Consider the following 25,348-nt stretch of genomic DNA (forward strand, 5'->3'; position numbering starts at 1 on the left):
GCAGACAGGCACTCTGCGAAACGGCCAGTATAGAGAAGCCAGCCAAGCTCTCTCTGAAGAATAAATCGGGAATTCTCTTTCCCTGCCCACCGCCCAACAATTCCTGGTTTTTAGATGCTTCTGTGGCCCCCCTAGATGCGCAAACGCCAGAAAAGGGAAAGCAGGAAAGCCCCACAAGTTAGTATGCCTGTGCCTGGCCAGAATGGAAGCAGGAAACGTGAGAGCTCGCAGAAGCCGTCTGGGGACCAGGCCGGGGTGGGAGCCATGTTCCTAGTTTGGAGGCCTCTTCAGATTGAACTTCCAAGCCCTTGGCCAAACTCTCCCTGCGGCGTGCTCCCCGCCGACGCGAGCTCTGTGCATTTTGGCAAGCCGTGCGGCCAGAAGAATCTGGATTCCCACACGCTGGGCTCCCACCACACATTAGGGCTCAACTCAGAGACGCCACGACAGTGGCCTCCATCATCATCTGGGCGAGAGCCAGAATCTAGCACCTATCTCCCACGTCCCACGATGCTATCAAACACTCCCGGCCACCCTCTGGGCTGTAACGCCCACCCTCTGGGCTGAACAGTAAGAGACTTGGAACCAACACGCCAGGAAAAGAAAATAATTAACATCAAGCCAAATTCCCATCATCTGCAGAAATCAGGAGTTGTTTTCCAGTGCAGCGCTGATCATTTACATAACTAGGGCCCTCAGACCATTTGGTATTCCATTTCTTAAGTAAGCAGAGATCAACGGGTCACTAAGGGAAGAAAGACTAACATCCTTATGACCCAGACTGTGTAATGGGTGCCTCTGCATGGCTGACCTAATTAAATGCCCATGGCAACCTAGGAGATGGGTGTGATTACACCCATTTTACAGATGGGAAAGCTGGTGCTTGCTTTAAAAAAAACAAAACCGGGGCGTCTGGGTGGCTCAGTTGGTTCAGCGTCTGACTTTGGCTCACGTCACGATCTTGTGGTTCGTGGGTTCGAGCCCCACATCGGGCTCTGTGCTGACAGCTCAGAGCCTGAAGTCTGCTCCGGATTCTGTGTCTCCCCCTCTCTCTGCCCCTCCCCTGCTCATGCTCTGTCTCTCTCTGTCTCTCAAAAATAAATAAATGTTAAAAAAAAAATTTTTTAAAATTAAAAAACCAAAACCAAACAAACACCCACTCAGACTTAACACCTGGGAGTAAGTTTAACTGGTTTGGGGATTTGGTAAGAAGAAAAGTTAGTGGCCTCTGAACTAGAAACAGCACAACTTTCATAATTTGTACGAGGCTCAAATACCCCATATTACCTAGTTGTATCCCATGTACATCATGGTGCTTCTTTACCTGCCCACTGCCTAGTTCCCCACCAACACACACACACACACACACACACACACACACACACACACACACACTTACATCGGAAAGCCGCTCAAGGACAGGCCCTACAAGTTCATCTCTATATCCCCAGCACTGAGCACAGGGCCTGACCCAGTAAATGTTTACTGAGGCGAATTCATAATTGCATTCCATCAGTAATGAGCCAGAGAGCTCACTCAACAGTTCCTTAAGCTGGCCTCCAGTAAGCTCATTGCTAGCGGCCATGAGGCATGCGTATGGGCAGGCCAGGATCTGGCCCTTTCCCTGCTTCTTCCCCTCCACTGTCAGGAAAAAGCCCTCCATTTCTGGAAGCAGGCTCTGCTCAAGGGGACCATTCTTTTTTTTTTTTTTTTTTTTTTAATTTTTTTTAACGTTTATTTATTTTTGAGACAGAGAGAGACAGAGCATGAACAGGGGAGGGTCAGAGAGAGAGGGAGACACAGAATCTGAAACAGGCTCCAGGCTCTGAGCGGTCAGCACAGAGCCCGACATGGGGCTTGAACTCACGGACCGCGAGATCGTGACCTGAGCCGAAGTCGGACCCTTAACCGACTGAGCCACCCAGGCTCCCCTCAAGGGGACCATTCTTAAGATCTTCATCGACCACCAGTTTCATATCAGTTCTAGGGCTTTAACTGCAGAGGATCCTCAGCTAAGGGAACCCCGCAAGGCCCTATCAGAACACAGCTCTGTCCCTTCTAGCCCACCCTGTGTGAGTGGTCCTCCCCTCCATCCAGAGTGAAGCAGGGATTCCCTGAGAGAGCAGGGGAGTCTGGGAAGCGGGGTGGGTGAGGAACGAACCACAGGGCCAGGTCTGGGACCAGCCACTTTTCTCTGTGGACCTAGGCGTCCCCATGTTGGAAATACAGACAATGACTTAGACATACCTACCTGCCCAAAGGTTTCCTGGTACCTCCTAACAGTCCTCCCTTATCCTAAAATCACACCTATCTCAGAGCTGTTCTGAGGTTATAGATGATACTGTATGTAAAAGGCTTGTCCTGTGCCTGGCAGATGTTAAGTTCTCAAAAATAGGTAGTAATTAATCACGGCGAGAATCGCTATTATCACAACCCCATTGACAAGGGCATTTTCGGTCTTCATCCTAAAATGTGTTCGCTTGCCCCCTTTCACAAAGTTCACCTGACCCTTGGTTCCTTCTCTAGTACACTGAACAGAGGAGGAAGGATGTCCGAGTTCTCAGCTGGGAGCAGGGGCGGATCCCCACGGGCTCCATGAGCCTGGCTCAAGGCGCATTCTCCTCTCCTGTTCCGAGAAGAACACCCCACCTTTCTGAAACCCCTCCTGTGACCTCTTACACCACACCCTGCCTTTCCTCCCGACCTCTGAGTCCCCTCAGCCTCTACTGCCATCGGGTACTTTGAGCCAAGCTCCAGATTTGAGAGTTTTTTCTACTGCCCCTCTGCTCCGCCTCTCCCCGCCTAGATGCCCCCCCGTGCCTTGAAACTACACTTCCTTTGCTGGCTGCCGAGGTCCCAGCCCAGCCCTCAGAGCTAAGCTCTGGCCTGCAGCTTCCTGCTCGACAGCGGCCCTTGAAGGGCGCCCGCGCATGTTCAAGGTGCATCCTGGATGGCCCACCAGAATCTATTCCCACTCCCTAGACCTCCTCGTCCCGATCAGCGGCACCGCCATCCAGTCTCTCTGACCGGAAATCTACTCAGTACCCCGACAGCAAAACAGATCCCACATCAGTAGTCTCCTCCAGTGCCTCTGGGAGCCAAGAAACCCTAACACAAACCACCATCACCCTTCCGCAGGACCCCGAGCTTCTAACCCAGCGGTCACGAGCAGCGCGAGAAGGAGCGAACTTCGCAGCACAAACCCGACCCCGTCAGGCCCCTCCGTGGCTCGCCATGTGCCGGGAGCGCCCGGCCCGGGTCTGGGAGGCCCTGAATCAGCAGGGCCCGCCAGTCTCCAGCCGCATCTCACACCCTGCTCTCGACGTCCCTCCCCAGAAGCCGCACAGCTCTCCCTCCGCGTGAGCGCCCACCGGCCACCTGCGCCCACACCCGGCCCCGGGCCCCCCACTGACCTCACACTGCCTGTTTCCTGCACAGCACGATTCTCAGCCTTTTACATACTTACTTTTAGTCCCACATTTCTTGTTAATCTCTCCTGCTGCCGCCCGAGGTTCCTGCTCCAAGAGGTCCAGGACTGGATCCACTCCACCACCCTCTATGGGAATGCTTCCCCCTCTCCCACACAGGGAGGGTCCAGAGTGACCAAGACCTGCGGGTCACAACTGGCAGCCTGCGGGCAGGTCATACTCCCCAGGGTTTTAGTTAGGACTATCTGGAAGCTACAGCAAAGGTGAACTAGAACAACGGATACCGACGTTTGCCAGGTTCACCTGTCGCGCTGGTCTTCCTCTCCACGCGCAATCCCCCCTGCGCGAACACACTATTTATGCCTGAACCATTCAAAAGTGAGTTGCAGGGGCACCTGGGTGGCTCAGTTGGTTAAGTGGCTGACTTTGGCTCAGGTCACGATCTCGCGGTTTGTGGGCTCGAGCCCCGTGTCGGGCTCTGGGCCGGCAGCTCGGAGCCTGGAGCCTGGAGCCTGCTTCGGATTCTGGGTCTCCCTCTCTCTCTGCCCCTCCCCTGCTTGCGCCGTCTTTCTCTCAAAAATAAACAAACATTAGAAAACAAGAAATGAAAAGTGAGTTACAGACCCCACTGATACTTCACACCTTAATACCTGAGCAAAGATCTACCTTTAACACGAGGCCACTATCGCCACCTCCAGATTTAACACGGATCCATCTGGTCGTACTACCGAATACGGTCCACATTCAAATTTCAGTTCATAAATGTTCTTGATAAAAGCTGCCCCTCCCCCCTCCCATCCTGAACAAGACCCAGTCCAGGGTCACCCGAGTACATGGAGCTGTCCTGTCTCTTAAGTTGCCTTTAATCTGGAACCATCTCCCCAGTACTTTTTGTCTTTCGTGATGCTGACATTGTGAAGCGATGTCTTGTGAAATGTCCCACATTCCGGATCTGACCGTTTCCTCATGTCAAAGGCTTTTCAGGTGACAAACTCCCCTGGGTTCGTGCACCTGCACACAGAGGCAGGCACCAAACTGTCTCCTAAAACCTACACGGTGAGCGCTTTTTTAGGGGGGAAGAAAAAGATCTGAAAAAGTCTTCAAGTCTGGACTCTCTTGCAACAACAACAGAACACGTGGTAGGTCTGGCCGGGTTCCGATGTGGCCACAGGAGCAGGGGCGGAGATGTGGCCACCCCTCCCCCAGATCCCTAACGCCATGGGGTCAGGCGCGGGCTGCCTCGCTCACTCATAGGACTTGGCACGGCCGTGACCCAGCCCAGGTCCCCACGGTGACAGTGGGCCCACGCCCTCGAGAGAACCTCGCTTCTTTGGGGACCCAAAGATGGGCTTCAAGCTCCAGCACAGGTAGGCAGTGACCCCACCTCTGCCCGAGGACAAAGTCCTACAACCCTCCCTGCAAAGCGTGAGCTAAGGAAGGGTGTCTTGGGTTTTCCAAAATGCCCCAGAGGACATCAGGGCACCTGTCTAACTGCTTTCAGAATAACTCAGATGTTTAAAGTTCCACTGCCAGGGGCATGCTTGGAATGCAGACGGTTCACCTCAGGGGACCTGGCCAACTTCTAACCAGAGGGTCACCCCGCGAGAGGAGACAAAATAAACCCAGATGACATCCAGGACTCAATGTTACTAAAATATCCCTTCGCCTGATCTCTGTTCTTAGAATATTTAACACCCTTTCAAACTTAAAACCATTAACCCAACACCCAAAGTCTACGTCCACCAACTCGGCACAGAACGAATACAGCCAAAAACAATCACCCACGCCCCCTCAACGCCCTCAACGCCCGCGGCTCTCTACCGAGAGCTGAATCTCAGGAGAGGAGACACCTTTTCTGCTCATCTATGCAGTCCCTTGACGTTTCTGAGGCTGCTCTGGCTTTGAAAAGAGTTCACTAAGCCCCTGTGTGAATAATGCAGTAAGTATTTTCCAGGTTGTACGAGACATGCAAGGGCCTGACTCAGCAAACGAGCACGTCCAAAGAGCCTGTTTTCTTCACAGGCTTCTTCTTTCTTTCTTTCTTTCTTTTTTTTTTTTTTTTTTTTTTTTAAACTGGAATCTACCCAACTGAGGAGAATATGAAGGACTCACTTTCTGGGAAGCCAGGTATTCCATGCCTCTCGCCAGCTGGTAGGTGCAGGACACCAAGTCCTTGAAGGTCATCTGCTCCTCGGGGACGCGGTTAATGTCATAGGAGTACTCCATCCCGGGGGGCCTGCGGGCTCGGAGGTATTCCCGGAGGTTGCCCTTCGAGGCGTACTCAACTATGACATAGAGGGGCCCTGCGGACGGAGTAGAGAAAGCAGCTCAGGAAGGCGACTACCCTTCCCAGATCTGCCCCCCCGGGAACCTCAGCACAGTGTGAGCTCTCACAAGCCGGCGCTTTTTTTGTTGAATTTGAACATATGGAAAAGCACACACAAAAACAGGACAGCGGCACCTCTCCTCTTCCCCAAAATGCCAATCGACACTTGGTCAAGAGAGCCCCCAAAGTCTTCCAGAAATAAACAGAGGTACGGCGAGTGCCCCCCTCCTGGTGCTCCAGTGCCCTCCTGGAGAGCAGTGGCTATCAGAGATCTCTCTCTGCCCGTTCATTTTAAATCATTTTACCCACATATATGTATCGATAAGCAATGCACTGGTTTCCAGCACATAAATGCGTCGTGAAGATACGGCTTTGCAACATTTTCCCCCTACGTATTATCCTTGAGGAAGGAACCCAGTCGGGCTGATAAAAAAAAAAAAATCTAGATCATTCCTTTCAACAGCTATATATACATTCTACCATATAAATAGGCCACACTTTATTTATTTCTCTATACTTATGGGCATTTACGTTGCTTCCAGGTTGGTAATAAACAAACGCTTCTGGGTACGCCTCCTTACACACACGTGCGATCCTTTCTCCGAGGCACAGATCGGAGGTTGGCAAATGACAGCCCGCAGGCCAAATCCTGCCCACTGCCTGTTTTTGCAATTAAATCGTATTGGCACGCAGCCAGGCCCATTCACATCTGCATCATCTGTGGCTGCTTTCTCGCTACCGGGCAAACACGAGTCGTGGCCACCGAGACCCGCGCTAAAGGCCACCAAACCAAAGATATCTACCATCACCCTCCACGGAAAGTCTCCCGACTCCTGGTATCGACCTAAAAGAGAAGCTGCTGAGGCAAAGATAGGATTTTCAAGTCTATTAATTATCCTCAATCGGAGTCCCGAAGTGCTAGTCAGCTCCCCAGTGGGAGAAGCCAGGGCTCTGTCTCCCCCGAGGCAGATAACGTGTCCCTTCCTTCTACTCTCTCCTCTTCTAAGCTAGTCTTGGGAGCTCAGCCATCCGCTGCCCATAGCAAGACATGGCTTCCTCAATCCCCATTTTAAGGCATTTGTCAACCCAAACATAGGGTCTTATTTTGAGAAATCCCTCTTAGCACCATCAGACAAAACCACAAGGAGCCTGTCCTTTCCGAACACCCTCCAGGTTATGGCCTCAAAACAGCAGGACTCTATAAGGCCCTCCCATCCAAAGCCACCCAACGCCTACCATTCCCCAGTCCCCCAGTACGGTCACAAAGTCCCCTTTGTGTTCATGGCCAGGAACATCTTCCTAAGGGGATTTTTAAAGAGAACTTTAAACATGCACTTGAGGTGCCCTAGGAGCAAGATCCAAAAGTCCAACCGTTTCTAAAATGATGCTAACACTGAAGCGTAAATTATTTGGATGAAAGCATTTTTTCCTCCTACTCACCATCCTGAGTGCAGGCTCCAAGGAGATTTATGATATTTTTGTGTTTTCCAATCATCTTCATCATCTCCATCTCTGACACAAGATCAGAAAGATCCTTCTCTGTGGCATCATCTACAAACATTCGGTAAATTAAAAACCAGTTACTTTTAACCCGTCAGCTGCTGCTGTAAGTCATTGCCAAAAACGTAGTTGAAACGGCATGAAATTGAATTTTAGAACCAGAAAAGACTTTCCAAATCATCTCCTTCATTTTACTGGGAAGGGGGCAAAGGCCCGGACGGGGAACTGCCCCGATCCGTGTCAAATAGCTAATTTGGGGTCAATGAGGTCAAAAGTCAGGACTAGAAATATAGACCTTCTTCTGCTAAAGGCCAATTCTTTTCCAGCAAACCTCACAAATTGCGGGGGCGGGGGAAGGGAGGTGTTTAAATTCATCATGAAATAATTCCATCCTCTGGCAGATCTAAGGGGCCTCAGAAAAAACCTTATCAAACTTCAAGATGTCTGAAAACAACTGTGAGCGCATCAGGGGTGGGGAGAAGGACCCGGATGGGGTATGTCAAATCACTACAGACTTTCTCTAGACCAAGTGCTGCTAATCCAAGCCCTTGTAGCCCTTAGAAAATTCACAGACAGGTTCAGGGGGCACCTCATAACTGTGTGTGTGTGTGTGTGTGTGTGTGTGTGTGTGTGTGTGTGTGTATGCGTGTGCATTCTGAGTGGGCAAAGGCCCATGCCTTCTATAATGGGTTTCTCAAAGGGGGCTGTGATTCTCAACATAAAAGAATTAAAGTTTGGGGCGCCTGGGTGGCGCAGTCGGTTAAGCGTCCGACTTCAGCCAGGTCACGATCTCGCGGTCCGTGAGTTCGAGCCCCGCGTCAGGCTCTGGGCTGATGGCTCGGAGCCTGGAGCCTGTTTCCGATTCTGTGTCTCCCTCTCTCTCTGCCCCTCCCCCGTTCATGCTCTGTCTCTCTCTGTCCCCAAAATAAATAAAAAACGTTGAAAAAAAAAATTAAAAAAAAAAAAAAAGAATTAAAGTTTTCTAAACTTCTCTATAATTTCAAGAAAAGCGGCTTAGGTCCTACAGTCACAGGCTCACAGCTTCTAGAAAGTGGCAAGCCTCTTCCACGTGAACCTCTCTGAGCTAATTCAATATGGAACAATCTGCATTTACTAAAGCAATGAGATAAGGAAATACGTAGCAGCCTCATTGCAAAAAGCTTTTCAGCTTCACAAAAGGAGGAGCAATGCAATTAACTGACTGGAAGGTAAGACAGACACACGGAGCACAGACAGGGCTGGGGTGTTGCTGTGAGCCACCCACTGGCTGTAAAAAAAGGACGCCTGACAGGGCTCTGGGGCTAACGTCTTCCTCCATCCTGAAAGGGAGGACCAACCTGGGTACATCCAAAGAAATAAACCCCCCAGACCTCCACTTCTGAACTCCAGACTCCAAACAGAAGTTCTGCCAAAGGAGGCGGGAAGCCTGGGCCCTCCCCACACGTGCCCTGGCACGTGGCCAGGGGGTGCCAAGGTTGGCTGTTGTGGGGCATGCAGCCCACCACACCTGCCACGCAAGAGGGCCAGGGCGCACGAGGCAGGCCCCGGCCACACAAGACGAAAGCCAGAGGGCCACCTCTCTTGGTGGAGCTGAGACACGTGGGGTGGGGGAGCACAGTCCTCCCAGGCATCAAACCCCAACGTGAGGACCTCAAAACGCCCCAGTTTTCTTGGGAGCCATGCAGATCAACAACTTAAAAAAAAATCATCTTTCTTACTCCTTCCACCTGCTACCTCCCCACACAGGGAGGGACAGGATCATCCCACGACAGCCCATGAAAGAAAGAAAGAGCCTAATTCAGGAAGCATCCACAAATGGGGCAGGCACCCATATTCAAGAACAGGTGTCTCTGCCCAGACACGTGGGAAAAACCGTCCTTTCTAAGATCCCTACGACAGGATTTATAATGTAACCGTTCCCTATAACTCGTCTCATAAAAGAATACTGTGGAGGAAGAAGTTAATGTTTGAAACGCCGTAAGCTCCTTGGACATAGGCATGAAGCAGGGCTAGAAGGTCAGTGCACAACGACATGTGACGTTCACGTCCCGGGGTAACTGCTCACATGGCCCAGAAGGTTCTGCCCAGCCACCGATCCTGCTGGTGTCCGTTTAGCTTTCTAAGGGATTCTCCCAGACCAGTGTCAATTCTGTTTTGTTTCTCTTACAAAACAGAAGGTGTGACCTCCTCTCCCTGCACCCCCTGACTCCCTCCCAAAGGGTCAACCTTCCTTTATTTGTAAGGGAAGGTTTGGGACCCAAATCCAAGAGGCCGATGCTCCTCTAAATTAATCAATCATACATGAGTTGCTACTTTCTAAGCATCTACAAAAATAGAGGGAATAGGAAATCACGGTCATCACCTAGGAGCTGACGAAGAACAATCTGGGAGGCTACCACTTTCTAACAAAACTGGCTTTTCTTTCTTGTAAGTGCACACAGCTCAAGATAAATCGTCTGTCCGGGATGCTGATTTATATGGAAAACTTCTCAACCTCTAGGTCAACTATGTGCTCTCTGACCCCTGCCATGATAGAGTTCACATGCCACAAAAGGAACATTCTTGATAAGACTTTCCACCCCTTTCCCACCCCCACCCATCCCCCTCACCCCACTCACCTTTCAACATCTTCACTGCCACGGTGACTGCTTCCTTGGGCTTCTCTTTGTCAATCCCCACTGCTTCAGCCATGACCACTTGCCCAAAGCAACCTTCCCCCAGAGGTTTGCCCAGCGTCAGCCTAAATGTGTAAATAGGGGATTAGCACACGGCATCTGGTGAAGGGGTGTAGCGAGGGAAATTCCAGAACTAAATATAAAAATCTTTCAGCGGCTTGCAAAAGCATGGAGCATTTATCATATGGAACTAATGAGACCTGGGGTACACACGCGCTTGAGTATTTTCTTAGTGACGTTTTAGAGAATGTCAATTACGGGTGGAACAGCTATTAAATTTCACATTTGTGTTCACGATTTATTTTCTTTGTGGAAGGTATCCTCGCTAGTGAGGTGGTCAGCTTTCCTAAGTGCTAACAATGCGGAGCTTTTGATCTTGAGCCAATTGAATATTTGTAATTTAGAATGTCTCAAAGAAAAAATGTTAAAGCTGTTCTTATTTTTTTTTTTTTTTTTTTTGTCTCTGTGAAGTGAGGTCTTTAAAATCACTATTATTCAAATACCAATGGATTTTACGGTCACATTCCTGGCCAAGTTACATGATATGAATCTTAAATGCATTTCAAGGAATCTCTAATTTTTCCCTAAAGGAAAAAGAAAATTCTAGAAATTGAGGGGAATCTCTTTTGACCTCACAGTTTAGAAAATCCTTAACTACCCAAAATTAATAATGAAGAAAATCCAGAGTGAACACAATGAACTGTATTTCTAAGCTCAGAAGCTCAGTGCACACCATACTAATAGCCATATATTTGTCTCTGGGCATTCTCGAAGCCAAGAGAACAGAGAAATCTTTGGGATACTTATGAATGTGGTTTTTTCACTTAAGCACAACACAGTGAAGTATTAAGCTGCCCTTAGTAAATAAACACTATTTATGATAAGCACACAATGGTTTGCAAAAGCTAAGCAAAGACTGAGGGCGGCGTATGCTATGCTGAGGTCATTCTGTTTCTATCCTGAACTAAAATTAAATTTAATATCTTGGCAGAAAATAAACATTTGCATTGGAAAAATGGCTAATTTATGTCCTATTGCCCCGCTACGACAAGCGTAACAATCCTTTCTTTGTATAACTTCTGCCTCCAATCTAATAAACTGCTTCTAAATAGCCTTCATTCACTGGAAGTCTGCTCCACCTACGTTTGTGCTCAACTCCGTTTTGAAATGCCTAGCGCTCAGATTTTCCGCACCGAGGGTCCTCCCCCAAGGTGGGAGCTAACGGTTAGGCACACACAGACTTCCACTGTTGGCTGCAGCGTCACAGGCGACAAAAACCGTGCACTGAACCTGAGAGCTGGGATTTCTTACGATACGATCGCAGTCCCCCTAGTTCAGTCCTATTCGTGCAGGAATGTGCGCACCCTCCGACTGGTACAAACGAGGGAGCCAAGTGGCTTGGTGAGAAACAACCCCGTTCTCTTTCCACCTTCTCCAGGGAAGGAAACCACACCTTGTGTTTTCTCTGATGCCTCCCCGGTTATTGTTGAAGAAGCAAGTCCCGAATGAAGAATGGTCTTTTCGCTACAGGACACAAACACACTGGAAATTACCTCCATTAGCTCTCTTGACAGAGTGACACCTGTATAATTATTTGGTCCTAGCTTATGGCACACATTAGTATCTCGAAATTGGCTGCCGGGAAACGAAACTGGTGTGGAGTTGGGTGAATCGAAATCACGGGTGCCACGTAAGCTACCTCTCTTCCCAAAGAGAGCTCGTCATACCCCGTCTCTAGAAAAGCTTATCTTGGTACCTCCAAGTTTGTGTAGGAGTTTCTTCGATTGTAATTAAACACTTCTCTGACTTAACTTTAGGGAGATAACTGCAAATGCCAAGACAGACAGGGAGTGAAAGCTGTATCCAAGCCAGGCAAGAGGTTATGGCAGGCGAGGGAATGCAGACGTATAGTCTGGGATGCCCACCTTCTACTATTCCCAATGTTCAGATTCGAACGACTACAACAAGTGAGCTGACGGTCTTCAAGGACCGTCATACTTTGTCTTCTGGGCAGGACCAGAAAGAGAGGGCTGGGAGCACAAGATCTGCCTCACAGACTCTCTGCCTGGCCCCACCATCTTCTTGATGCTTGGGGTTCAGAGCTCTCAGCTTACCCGTACAGGAAGGGAAACACAAGGCAGGGGAACTCAGAAGCCAAGAATTGTGCTCAGTCCTGGGAGGTCAATACTATGATCTTTAGTTTATAAAAATGGAAGTGCAGAAGATCAAGGTTGCCTAGCCACTGGCTAGCGGAACCAGGATTCAGATCCAGTCCAAGGGAGCCCAAATACATGGACATCAAGCCAGATCAAGAGACAAACAGCTCCCGGTAATGCCTTCCACAGAGCCCAGGTGGGCATGCTGATTAGAACAAACATCTGATCAGACCACCTCCACACCATCCACTAAGGAAAATACTATGGACCACGGGAAATTTGATGTCAGATACCATATCTGAACCATTTCAGCCCCATATTACATGAATAACCATTAAAAACAGCCAACACTGAGTGAAGACTCCTAGGGCAATTTGTATTTTACATCTAATTTCTCCAAAGAAATGGACTACAGAACAGTCATGTTCTAATAACCGGCGGCTGGAAGGTCACATCTGTTATTATAAGTGGGATATTTAGTCCATGTGACTGGGTATGAATGATCTAAACAGTAAAAAAAAAAAAAAAAAAAAAAAAAAAAAATGCTAACAAGGTACCGTCTCGTTTGGAGACCAGCCATGCCTGGTAGCTGTTTTTAAAGAACGCTTAAAAGTGAGAGAATCAATTCTTTTCTTTTTCAGGAGGTGGTTAGAAATACAACCTCACTCACTCCTGTTGAGATCGTCAGACATGACCTTTGCAGTTAAGGACCATAAAAAGAAAATGTCAATCCAACATCCCCATTTAGACCTAAGTCTCCATCTGGGGATGTGTCCAATGGAAATACTCACTTATCTCTTGGAAACTCCCACTTTGGATCTTCTGGCAGCTCATACTCGGAGACCCCTGCCAGCATGGGGGTGTCTGCCGTTGAGGAGAGGCGTGTGGTTATCCTCACCAGCGGGGTGTTGGAGTTCATGGAGGAGCTGGACTCGGCAGAAACCTGGATACAAAATGCAAAGACACAGATGTAATCCTGGCTCCACCTGAGAAGGCTGGCAGCCGGCCAGAGCCCAGCCAGATGGTCGATTCTTAGGAAGAAAGGTGGGAGGGCCGGCCAAAGTCAAGAACCCGATTCCAGCTCCTCTGTCTTCCTATCTCGGCAGCACCACGTCTCACCCACCTCCTATGCTCCCAAGACCGGGTTTGCAAACGTCTTTAGACAGCACCCGGTCAAAATAGAAGTCATCTTTCTGTCCGAATTCCTCACAACAGCCACCTGAGGACACAACAACAACCCCATGAGCTTCATTACTGCCTTGTTACCTGTCCCGGAGCCCCACACGACCAATCTCCCCATACACCAGCTCATATCATGAATCAATTCTGTGCCCGTGAAATTCCGTAAAAACTTTTTGTTAGACGATCAGCTCTCCGGTATGGCGTCCGTCTTTTGGAACGAAAAGCCAAGTGTCTCAAGGAACTAGCTCTAGGATTTGAATGTGAAGGGCATCCCATAGCTCCAAGGGTCTTAATTCAAGGTCACCGGAGACCCAGGCACTGAGGGCCATTCTCTGCTTCCCCCCTAGTCCTTCTGGGAACCGGTGATGCCCAGGCCATTCGATGGAAATCAACTGCCTCTTTGTAGAGACTAATGGATTGAAAGCGTGGGGCGAAGAGTCAGGGAGAAAGGAAAAAAAAAATGCCTCCTTGTATTCATAATCATGTGGGAAATCCCCTCTTCCATCTGAAGACTGCAAGGGCTACACCGAGTTTTCTCATTCACCCCCCAACCATTTCAGTCTGCGTCTGACAAAACGGTTACTTCTTAAATACTGTGTCTTTCCTGGGCTAGTTTCTATAAGGAAAACACATGTGGAGCCCACTTGAAGGCCAATCCCGAGGATGACTACACCATCCTGGTACAACTGTGGGCCGCTTGATCACCACCTCACTCTAAACCACGAACAAGACTTTGGCTCAAGAAAGTTGGAACATGAGGCTTAACGTGGTCCATCAAAGCAGCCCGCAGTTCCTCTCTGGTTCTGTCCCCTGCAAGACTGCCCAGGTCAACAGGACTCTCCGGCTATGCTTACAAACACGCCTTTTTTTTTTTTTTTTTAAGTTGTATTTATTTTTTTTTTTTGAGAGAGAGAGAATGAGCGGGGGAGGGGCAGACAGAGGGGGACAGAAGATCCAAAGCAGGCTTTGTGCTGACAGCAGAGAGCCTGATGTGGGGCTCAAACTCACAAACTATGAGGCCATGACCAGAGCTGAGGCCAGACACATAACCAACTGAACCACCCCGGCGCCCCCAAACATACCTTTGAAGTTAAGGTGGCAAAGACCGAGGGCAGATAAACGTACTTAGTTGCGATGACCTTTCGCGAGGTAGAGTTTGAACCATTCCCGCCGGGAACAGGAAGACCCATACTTTCCTGAGACAAAAAATCTTCATTCTCTCCTCTGTAAGCCCAAAGTGCCCTGAAGGCAGGGAGAAATCCAAGAAGAGCCCAAGAACGGACTGGGGTGGGGGTTTGAGGTGGAGTCATTTTAGGAATAGGAAGTTGGTTTCGGTATTAAAATCAAGATGTATGGAGTGCCTGTTTGGCTCAGTCAGTTAAGCATCTGACTCTAGACTTCAGGTCATGATCTCACGGTTCTGGGGATCGATCCCCACATCGGGCTTTGGGCTAACAGCTCAGAGCTTCCTTGGGATTCTTTCACCCTCTCTCTCTGCCCCTCCCCTGCTCATGCTCACCCTCTCTCAAAAATAAATAAAATAAATAAAAAATAAAATCAAGACATATGGGATTTTTAACCCAGAATTTCTATCATCTTTTAAAACGTACAAGAGAACATTTCTGAGCCCTTCTGAGCGGTCTTTTGACAGGGGCATTTACTCTTAAGCTTTACATGCAGAGTATGAGCAAAGTTATTTGCTGGAAGCAATTTAAAAATAACTTTTTAAAAAGGAGCTGAAGAATCGTAACTTTTGGAGCTGAGAAAGACCTCACGGATAGACTCGGCTCCAAGAGGCTGAGGCCTCACACCCAAGTGTCTAAGCACTCAAGTGGCAGGAGGAGGAAAGGACAAAAGGTAACTGTGTGAACTCCCGTGGAATCCAGTCCTGCTCCCCACTAATGCCAGGGACTAGGCAGGGACGGCACCCTGGCCAAACAGACAACCGGGAACACCCCCTCCAGACTCCACATGGGCCCCAACTCACTGCGCTACACGGCCTCAGCTACAGCGCTCTCAGAAACCAGGGTCTCTCAAAAAACATCAAGATGTACACAGTTTTCAGCGACCACACAAACATCCTGAGCTCCATCCGCAGAGAAGGAATCAGAAAGATTCAGGACTGGGTTTGGCCAAAGATGCTTCCCCAAACCCTAGCACCCTGCACCAAGGCCATGTGCTATGGATACAGAAGGAGGCTGGTGTTGTCAAAGACAAAACGGCCTTCCGGAAAGTTCTCCCACGCAAAGAGGCAAAGGTCACCATTCACGGCAATGGGAACTTGTCCCTGAGGGTCACAGGCAACAAGAACCAACCAGACTTGGAAAAATCAGTCTTGGGACGAGACGATACAGGCCCCCAACGGCCGCGGTCTGGCAAATCCTGCAGCCAGGACTCTCTCCGCGAGGCCAGCCGTGTAGTCTGTCGTCATCAGACCCGCAGGAATTCCAGAATTCCACTATCGCTGTATCTGGTGTGCTGCCATCGATGACGATGAGGGGAAACCCCACGGAGAAGTAAGAGGGGGCACAGTTCTGGGTAAAAGAGGCATGTCCTCAAAACTCTGCTCTTAGCAGCAGCAAGGAGTACAGGGTATGGCATAGGAGAGCGGCCTCCCCATGTGGGGCGTGAGAACACAACCTTTTTTTTTTTTTAACTTTCAGGAATGATATAGAAGAGATTGAATAATGGCTAACCTTCGGGGGGAGAGAGAGAGAGAAGACTCACAGTTGAGGGAAGGGGCAGAACTCATCTTACCTCAGAACTTTCCAAGTCGTTTGAGTTTTATCACCAGGCATATGTATTTCTTTTTAGGTTTTAGAAAAAGCATTTTTTTTTTTTTAACGTTTATTCATTTTTGAGAGACAGAGAGAGACAGAGCATGAGCGGAGAAGGGGCAGAGAGAGAGGGAGACACGGGATCTGAAGCAGGTTCCAGGCTCTGAGCTGTCAGAGCACAGAGCCCGACGCGGGGCTCGAACCCACGAACTGTGAGATCATGACCTGAGCCGAAGTCGGGACGCTCAACCGACTGAGCCACCCAGGCGCCCCTAGAAGAAGCACTTTCTTTAACAATAAAAATATTTTTTAGAATGGTAGGGATCTGAATTGAGGAAGGTAGAACTGTCCCAGGAGGGGGAAAAACAGCAGAGCACACGTGCTTGACATACAGTGACTTCTAAAGGAGTTAGAAATGACCAGATCACATGGGCCGCCTGGGTGGCTCGGTCAGTTGAGCAACTGACGCCTGATCTCGGCTCAGGTCATGATCTCATGGTCATGGGATCGAGTCCGTGTCAGGCTCTGTGCTGAGATTCTCTCCGCCCCTCCCCTGCTCGTGTTCTCTCTTTTTCCTTCTCTCAAAATAAATAAACTAAAAAAAACAAAACAAAACAAAACAAAACAAAACAAAACAAAACAACGAGAGCATTGCTTTTGCAACCTTTCCCAGCACTACCGGGCTGGGTTTTGTGGCATCTTTGCATCCTCCCATCTGGGCACCCCGGTGACCGGGCTTGGCCTAGCAGCCAACCCTGGTTGGTACCCTTCCTCTGCTAACTGCTTATGACATGGGGCTCCACTCAGGTGGTGGCTTTCTGACCAACGGCACCACCCGGGGGGCTATGTGCCAGTTCCAACGTTGGCCAACTGTGAGCGCTTTGGAAGTCGTGTAACCTTCCTAGACTAGAGTTTCCTACCCGTTGAAAGGAAACCAGGAAAGTTCCCACCCCACAGACTTACCATGAGGGGAAAATGAGGTCACACCCATAAAGCATTTAGTGCTGAGCCTGGCACTGGCGAAGAGTTCGGTTGATATTTGCTACCAACGTCGCGACTGTTTCTCCTAGCGCCTTTTCAGAATCCTTGGCTGCCCAGATCCAAGGGAGCTCGGGACCGGCAGCCCCCCCAGGGAACCTGGAAGATCTGCAGCTTGCGGGCGTTTTGTGTGGGAGATGCTGTCACACTGTGCGCTCTGGGAAGACCGAAACCCCACCGGCAGGGAAGGCTGACTGCAGGACAGGACGTGCCTTCCTGGTTTGGAAGATGAGACCCTCTGCTCACAGCCGGGATGGGCCGGGGCTCCAGCAAGTCAAAGAGCAAACCCAAGAAATTAAGGATCCAGGAGTCAGGGGTCGGTCCCGGGGCAGGGGGAAAGCGTAAGAACGTCCTAATGACAAATATGGCTTAGGGGCTGCTGAAGAAAAGAAAAACTTACCAGTCAGAAGTTAACTGCTCTGCGGCTAACCTATGACCCGTAAGGAATCTCTGCCCACAAACCCATGGCAAAAGTTCACGTACATGTGCAGCTTCCTCCGAACGATCTCCACAAGGTTTTCGTGTCCAAGCTTTTAAAACCGAAGCCCTCTACGAACTTTGTTGCTATCACTACCGTTCAAACTTTAAAACCGTGTTTACAGAAAGGGTTACTTATGAAGGTTTTGTCCCGATTAAGGGTAGAGGTTTACATTCAATGTGCAAATCTGGAAAATACTCTTGTAAAAAGCACAAAGGGGAAGAAAGGTAAGAAAATGCCAGAAGTATATAAGAAACTATAGAATCTGATCACTGTCTGTGAAGGTGTATCTTAATTTGACCTCCACGCGTTTTTTACTGAGCTTTTAAAATCCCCTCTGGGACTGTAACCTCTGGCTGGCTTTCTCTTCACTCTGCTTCTGCTGAGAGCGAATGTGTTTCCGGGGCTGGGTACAATCTTCTGCAGGCGACTGATTCCTCTACGAAATACTGTGTTTTGCTAGAGTGTCTTTCCTTCGGGACCCTCAAGTAATCCCCACTGTCCACCTGTGAATCCCTGGACTAATTCAGGACTAGGAGACTATCGCTTTTTTTTTTTTTTTTTTTTTTTTTGCACAAAATCATTATCTACCCCATTGGACATTCTATCTAATTTAAAAGTAGTCCACCAATGGCGATAATTAAGTTACTGGCGAACAATACACACTAACACACTCAAATAAACCGCCTTCCCACTCCTCAATCCTGGCAGGCACGATTCTAGCATGTATGTTGTTTTCTGTCTCCATTCAGCTCCCCCCTTTCCGGACTCTCTTTAACACGTGCCATAAATCAAACTTCTAACGAAAGGTGCGTTTCGCGTATTTCCACGGTATATATGGGAAACTAAGCAAGGAAGTGGCTTTCTTCTTTTCCTTTTAAAGGGCCACCAAGAAAGAGAGTCATCTCTGTATACCAGAGTAGACTGAACAAAGGGAGGGTAGGGGGACTCACAGAAAACAGGGCAGATAGAAGCAAGGAGGAGAGGGGTGACACACGGGTGTCACTAATTCCTGACTCTGAAGCTGGGGATCCCCTAAACCAGAACATTAAGGCCCCGAGTTAACATACTTGTGCTCTAAGCCCTGTCCACCCCTCCCCAATGGCCAAACAAAATGTTTTCACCACCTCAAATCAGGCGGCTGGGATAAAGGTTTGAGGCGTTTCTGGGGTTGGATTCTGTTTCCCTCCATAACAATATTTAAGTCATCAGGCAAGGCGGTTTATCAGTTTTCTCCCTCACCAGGTCTCTGCCTCCCCCGGGCTGCAGCCTGGATTCCATGAGTAAACCCATCAAAGCAATGACTCACCGGTCCTGGATGGGCTGGTGCTTCTTAGAAGATCCCATCAGCCAAAATCCAAATCAGATCTCAAACTGTCCTATCTTTCAGAGGCTGAGAGGAGCTAACAGCCCAGTGGGAACCAGGGAGGGCGAGGCACCCACATGGAAGGGAAGGTTCCAGTTAGCCATCCATGACTACCCTAATAACCCAAGCGTTTTCTGGAACCAGGGAGATTTCATTAGACCATCTGACTAACCAAAAGGTGGAGAATCTCCCAATATCATGACATTTAGCTGCTAGACAATGAATGAGCTTCTAGAAATGGAACCCTCCTTCACAGAGTTCAGCGTGTTTAATACCCACGAAGGCACAGCCCCCAAGAACTGGCTCCTGAATCACACGCACCCAGCCGGTCCCCCCACAGCTTCTGTCCCGTTCGTGAGGTCCCTGGGAACATGCCACTTATCTCAAAGATATTGTTAAAAAAAAAAAAAGATGACCTTGGGGCACGTGGGTGGCGCAGCTGGTTAATCGTCTGACTTCAGCTCAGGTCATGATCTCATGGCTCCTAAGCTCGAGCCCCGCGTCGGCTCTGTGCTGACAGCTCGGAGCCTGGAGACTACTTTTTTTTTTTAATGTTTATTTATTTTTGAGACGGAGAGAGACAGAATGTGAGCAGGGGAGGGACAGGACAGAGAGGGAGACACGGGATCCGAAGCAGGCTCCAGGCTCCGAGCTGTCAACACAGAGCCCGGGGCGGGGCTCCAACCCACGAACTGCAAGATCATGACCTGAGACCTGAGCCCAAGTCGGATGCTCAACCGACTGAGCCACCCAGGCCCCCCTGGAGACTACTTTAGATTCTATGTCTCCCTCTCTCTCTGCCCCTCCCCTGCTTATACTCTGTTTCTCTCTCAAAAATAAATAAAACATTAAAAACAAGAGGACCTCGATCTACCCATATCAGCAACCAAGAGGGTGAAAGCAAAGCCTCAGAAAAAGACCCTGGGGGCCCTTCTCAGAGGTGAGTAGTAGCAGGAGTGTGCCTTGCATGCACATGTGTGCCCCTACCCAGGAGACGGTTTTATCTGTTTACGGCAAAAGCTAAATGTCCATCCTGCCCTATGGAAACTTCTGGCTCCAGAGAAGGAAACTTACGTACTCACCGAAAAACTGATTCACCAAACCCAGCAATACCACATGCCTCCTGAACAAACACCCTCAGTTTCCTCTACACCCCTCCCCACGAATGCCCTGCTGATGTGTGCAGCTCACAGAAAGAGAAGCCCTCTCTTGAACTCGTGGGTGTATAAAGGCTGCTTCACAATGACTGTGGCTGTCCCCTGGCAGCCTGGGCACCTGCTCGAGAGCTGACACGCTCATGAGGACACCCCCTCTGGGCTGGCCCCCTTGATCACGCTGATGCCAAAGGAACAGGAGCAGGTGAGCAAGTGGCCGGCCTGGTGTCCGAGCCCCGGCACTGAAAACAGCATGAGCCCCTGTCAAGGGACACGGGGAGACGCCGGCTGCCACCTGCCTCCTCCGACTAAAAAGTTCTCTCTTTCCTCAAGCATCAAAATGCATAAAGAGCCTCAAAAAACTCACAATTACTGGGAAATGAACACAAGGAACTTCTTCTAGCTACTGGAGCAAAGTATTTTTGACTCAAAAAAAAAATAACAAACGGAGACATCCTGTAACCGTTAAGTCCGGTCCAAATCAGTAAATGTCAAGAAGGAAACACTCACAGTAGGATTAGAAGAAGAAGAAGAAAAAGAAAGAGAAAAAAAGGAAAAGAAAAAACATGACTCCTCTCATTCTAAAAGGAGGACAGTGATTGATGGGGTTGAGTGAGATGCGGGGAGTGTGTGTGTGTGTGTGTGTGTGTGTGCGCGCGTGCGTGTGCACGTGCGTGCTGGTGGAGGGGGGAGGGTCAGGGCCAAGAAGCAAATACTTGGTCTCCATCATGAAGACTCTCGGTGTTACCTGCGTCATAGAGGAGGCTGGGCTAATACAGCATGAAAAGTGGCCTCGCAAGTAACTAGGAACAGCCCATCCTTAAGACATCTGGTCACAGGCTCACCTGTCGCCAGGGGAAAGTATGCTTGGCATCTCCGTGGTATTTTCTCTGTCATCAACATCTCTGCCGGCCTTTATGGGGCTTTTCACTCCAGCTACACTCCAATAACCCTCTTGTCCCCAGATACCTGACAGGCACCTCCTCCTCTACCAAAGGGGCCGTGCGTCCTGACGGCGCATTCTTCGTAAAGAATCGCACAACCCATTTCGACATATATGAGGAGCTGAGGTGTGTCAGCATCCCCCCAAATAAATGAATCTCCCAGAGATTTGTGCGCTTTCCTCTGCTTCTTTATTCTACTTGACCTTACTAAAACCCAAGACCACTACATATGATGGCCCCCAAATCACCTTGGAACAATTGGTGAAGGTGACAGGCCGTATCTTGCGCAGAACCTGGGTCAGACCAAGCCCTCAGGAAATTATGATAAAGAAAGGAAGCAGGCGAGGGCAGGGGGAGAAAAAAAGACGACCTAATGTTCCCTTTGATCACACAGGGACACGAAGGAAGCATGATCAACCGAGGTGGAGACAGACAAAGACGAAAGGCCAGTCAGCCGAAGAGAAACGAAAATACGATGACTAGGGTTGGTTGAGTCAAGGAGATTTTAAGGGCAGCTGCATCTTTTACATGGAAGTAAAAAGAGCACTGTAACAGCTGCAGAGAAAAAGATGATGAAATCATTATGGGACAATCGTCTAGCTACACCAAATTGCAGGTTTCCTCCAGAAGGTAGCATTTTCCCCTGGTAGGAAAAAACAACAAATCATAGAGATGGGAACACCACTCCCTTCTTCAACTCTCTGAGGTCAGGTTCTCAAGGCGGTGGCTGTAAGAATGGCCCGGAGGTAACTGGAAAGGAGGAAGGAGGGGAACGGGTGGTCACAGCACCTGAATGTCACTGAAGGCGCCACCTGGCCATGTGAGAGTCACCTTCCAAACTGGCCTCTCCCAAAGTCGGACAAGCAGCCCCATCATTATTTCCCTAGCCCCAAGAATGACAGTGGTGTCGTTTCAGTAACAATAGCATTCTTGGTGGCAGGAGGGACCCAATGGGCACCTTTATTTCCCTTGCTCTTCATACAATTTGGGCAATCACCTGCACTTGACACACCCTCCAAATGCTATCCTCGGCCTCTAGGAAGAATAAAGAACTGCTTGATACGTGGCTTCCAACGAGTCAACAAGGACCCATTCAGCCCGGAGCCCGGAGCTGGGTCGAGAACAGCCGGTGCCATGCCAAAACCGCGGCTGGCCAACTGGTTCCTAATCCGTCCTAATGCCCGATCCAGAAAATGTCATCGCCACCTGAAGTCCCGGGAGGGGCAGAGCTGGGATTAACCCAGAGTTTCTCGGAGTGCAGTTCAAAATCGCCGAAGGACCTGCTTACACACAATACAGATCCCTGGCCCCATTCAAGACCTACCGAACTCGAATCTCTGGGGCTGGGACGGAGGAATCTGCAATTTTAACAAATGCCCTGTAAATTCTACTAAAGCGTGCACTGAAACAGAGCCAGTGAGTTGGCCATCTTACTTGCTGTTTCAAAAGAAACAACACCGCTCCAAATACTTTGCTTGTAGACACTTTCCGTTCACATCTGCCTTCCCCTTCTGTCTTCACGAACACACAGAGGAAAGGGTCAAAGCGTATCCTGTCCCACTCGGCTTTGGAGCCTTGGTTTAAAGCAGAGGTGCAGGGGCTCTCTTGCCCTGTCTCCCCAAAGCAAAATTAAACCAATCAGGACACACACAAGAGCAAAAGGTGACCGCCAAAGACCAGACACGAGGCTGAAGACAATCTGTTGCTCGTTCAATACAACAATCATTCTACCACCAAATCCACAGCCACACTTGTGAACGATTAACAATAACATAATATATGCATACATTTCTATTTTAAGAATCAGAGAGGTCGAGCCAAAACCCAGTCAAGACAGACATCGCAGTCTGGTTTAAATCAAGCGGTAGTTCAGATCCATCTTTAGGGCCTAAGTTTCTGACCTTGATTTAAAAAAAAAAATAAGTCAATGAGAACTAGCTCCCCTGTCTTTCTAAGTCGTGGCATAAGCCGGTCTCAAAAAAAGGCATTAGATCGCAGGGGACAAAAGTGGCCTATGATTCAAAAAGACCGCTACACCTGAGCCTCAAAGACACAAGGGCGTTGCCTCCCTGTGTTATTTCCAGTTCTGCTGATTAGCTCCGAGAGTCTCCCACCATCATGCTCTCCGGCCCTTGGAACTTGACTCGACTGACCCCCCACCCCGTCCCGCCCCGGGGCACCACGACTTGACTCTCCAAGCCCCAAATACTAACTGGACGGCCACTAAGAGGCATGTTGGGGCCACTCACACAGTGAAAGCTCACAGGAGCAGATGGCACCAGAGCAGAGAAAAAGACCCAAGGGCTGGCTGGGATACGGGGGAGGAGTAAAGTTCTTCAAACTCTTTATCTACTTTCTGTTACCTGTCTCCGCAAGGGGATGCGCTTGGTCAGCTTGTGCACAGCGGGCTGGCTGCTGAAGTCCGGCTTCTTGGTCGTGGTCTTCATTCGGCACAGGATGACCGTCACCACCATACAGGCAATTAGGAAGACCCCTATGCAGTAAATGGCTATCTCCAGGTAGTCTGGGGAAGCCGTAATCTCCTTTTCTCTTACAGGAGCTGGAGTGCAGACCACAGGGGAGGAATAGATAAGCAGGCCACAGAGTTAGGACACGGGCTTGATGCGCCCTGGCACAGTTAAACGAAACACAAGGTGACGACCATTCCCGAGGACAGGTTTCCCTAATGACTCGGGGCTGCAGAAAGGCCCGGGCTACGGGCCTGCCGTGCACCTCTCCCCGTGAAGGCGAGCAACCAAGGGCTCCTTGTTTTACCACCAGGGCCCACACGGCCACTCTCTCTAGCCTCAAGGGGCCTCTGCAATGCAGAGATCACGGTGGACTAGCTCCCACCAAGGCACAAAGAGCAGGCTACAAGGCTACATTCTGTTAGGCCTTCGGGCACAATGCGACAGTCAACCACACCTACAAAAAAACGGACTGTCTTCCACGGTGGTCTCTGAGGCCAATCAAATTTAAAATTCTTAAATATAAACAGTGCCCACTTTTGCATCTGAAGGGATCACTCTTATTTGGATAAAGCTCTTCCAAAGGAAGCTGTGACAGGGTAATTTACCCCAGACGAACACATTTTCACATGAAATGAAATAAATATTCATCTAGTAGGGCTGGCCCGGAAAAGTTTCAAATTTCTTAATACAGTCCAGCCTGGTATTCAACTCCACAAATAAATGCATTTCATTTAAAGACCAAATTGCTGTTAGTATAGAATCGCTATGCCCATGCCATGAAAAGCTGGTAATGTTCCCTCATCGATTACCATCTGAAATTTGTGTTTCTGGTTATACTGATGTCACTACAGTGTTTCTGTTGAACACAGAAATGGTGTTCCATGTGGGTAGCACGTTCGTCTACCAACTTCCAATAAATGATACCCGCTCCCTCCTTCGTCCTCAAGGCTCATCAAGCTACAGGCAGGGTATTTCCGAACAGTACTTTCCTCAAGCTGTGTTCTTACAGTTAATGTGCTAGTACCGTCGGGCCAATTGGTTAAGGGGGGCCAACTACGCACCTGCGGAATGCAGTACTACAGGTAAAAAAGCAAGCTCAACGTAAGAGGCATCTCGCTGTTTCAAAGCAAATATTCACAGAGCAGACTCACGACAAAAGGCAAACTGGATGCAAATGGTATTATTTAAAGCTTATGCGTTGTAACCAGAAAAAGACTTGCATGACAGTCAAAACCTCCAGCAACACAGCACAAAATGAAACGATCGATTTATTTTGACGGGATACACGATAAGCATGCAGGTAGGCACGGCCCTCGAAACATAAGCAATTAATAACGGCCGTGGGACATCCCGAGCTGGCAAACCAGTCAGTCTATGCAGTTTCACGAAGGCAATGACAAAGGCACAGAGGCAGTAGGTAGGGATTATCAGGAAAAGTTCGACTAGGACAGAGATGTCGGTTAAAGATCTAGGCAGCAGCAATATTTAGGCAACGGGGCTTCACCGATGTTGATTTCTCCACGGGGCAGAAATAACATCAAGCCCGAGATGGCAAGAGCATGCTTTGCAGGAAAAGCAAGCCGAGGGCCCACTTTATTGTAACACACGGCAAGCCACCGATTCCCGAGGTAGGTAACACACTGCTTCTGTACAGCCTCTGTGCAGAGGTGGGGCTCCCCCGGCACCTCGGCAGACATCCATCTATTTTCATATCATTAAAAAAGAGACAGTGGAGCAAAGTAATAAAAGTACACATGGGATTTCAGCGAAATGGAATCTGAGATGAGAAAAAACTACTTTGTACGTTACGAAGTAATGTCAACGTCTTCCTTAAGAGAAACAGGGACGGGCGA

The 25,348-nt window shown here is 49.2% G+C and overlaps 1 protein-coding gene across 15 annotated transcripts in view; it reads right to left on the reverse strand.

Annotated features, from left to right (window-relative positions):
* FGFR2 (fibroblast growth factor receptor 2) overlaps positions 1–25,348 on the reverse strand; it is a 108,233-nt gene that overhangs the window by 11,518 nt on the left and 71,367 nt on the right. For 10 of the 15 annotated variants that reach the window (XM_042960112.1, XM_042960111.1, XM_042960109.1 and 7 more), the window contains 5 exons: positions 23,382–23,584; positions 12,877–13,028; positions 9,873–9,994; positions 7,195–7,305; positions 5,541–5,731 (listed from right to left, as the gene is read on the reverse strand). In XM_042960112.1, the coding sequence (XP_042816046.1) occupies positions 5,541–5,731; positions 7,195–7,305; positions 9,873–9,994; positions 12,877–13,028; positions 23,382–23,584 (779 nt within the window). The remainder of the gene's footprint in view (positions 1–5,540; positions 5,732–7,194; positions 7,306–9,872; positions 9,995–12,876; positions 13,029–23,381; positions 23,585–25,348) is intronic. The other 5 variants (XM_042960113.1, XM_042960107.1, XM_042960106.1 and 2 more) reach the window with 1 other exon arrangement.

Source organism: Panthera tigris, chromosome D2 (genome assembly GCF_018350195.1).
Source record: "Panthera tigris isolate Pti1 chromosome D2, P.tigris_Pti1_mat1.1, whole genome shotgun sequence".
NCBI lineage: Eukaryota > Metazoa > Chordata > Mammalia > Carnivora > Felidae > Panthera > Panthera tigris.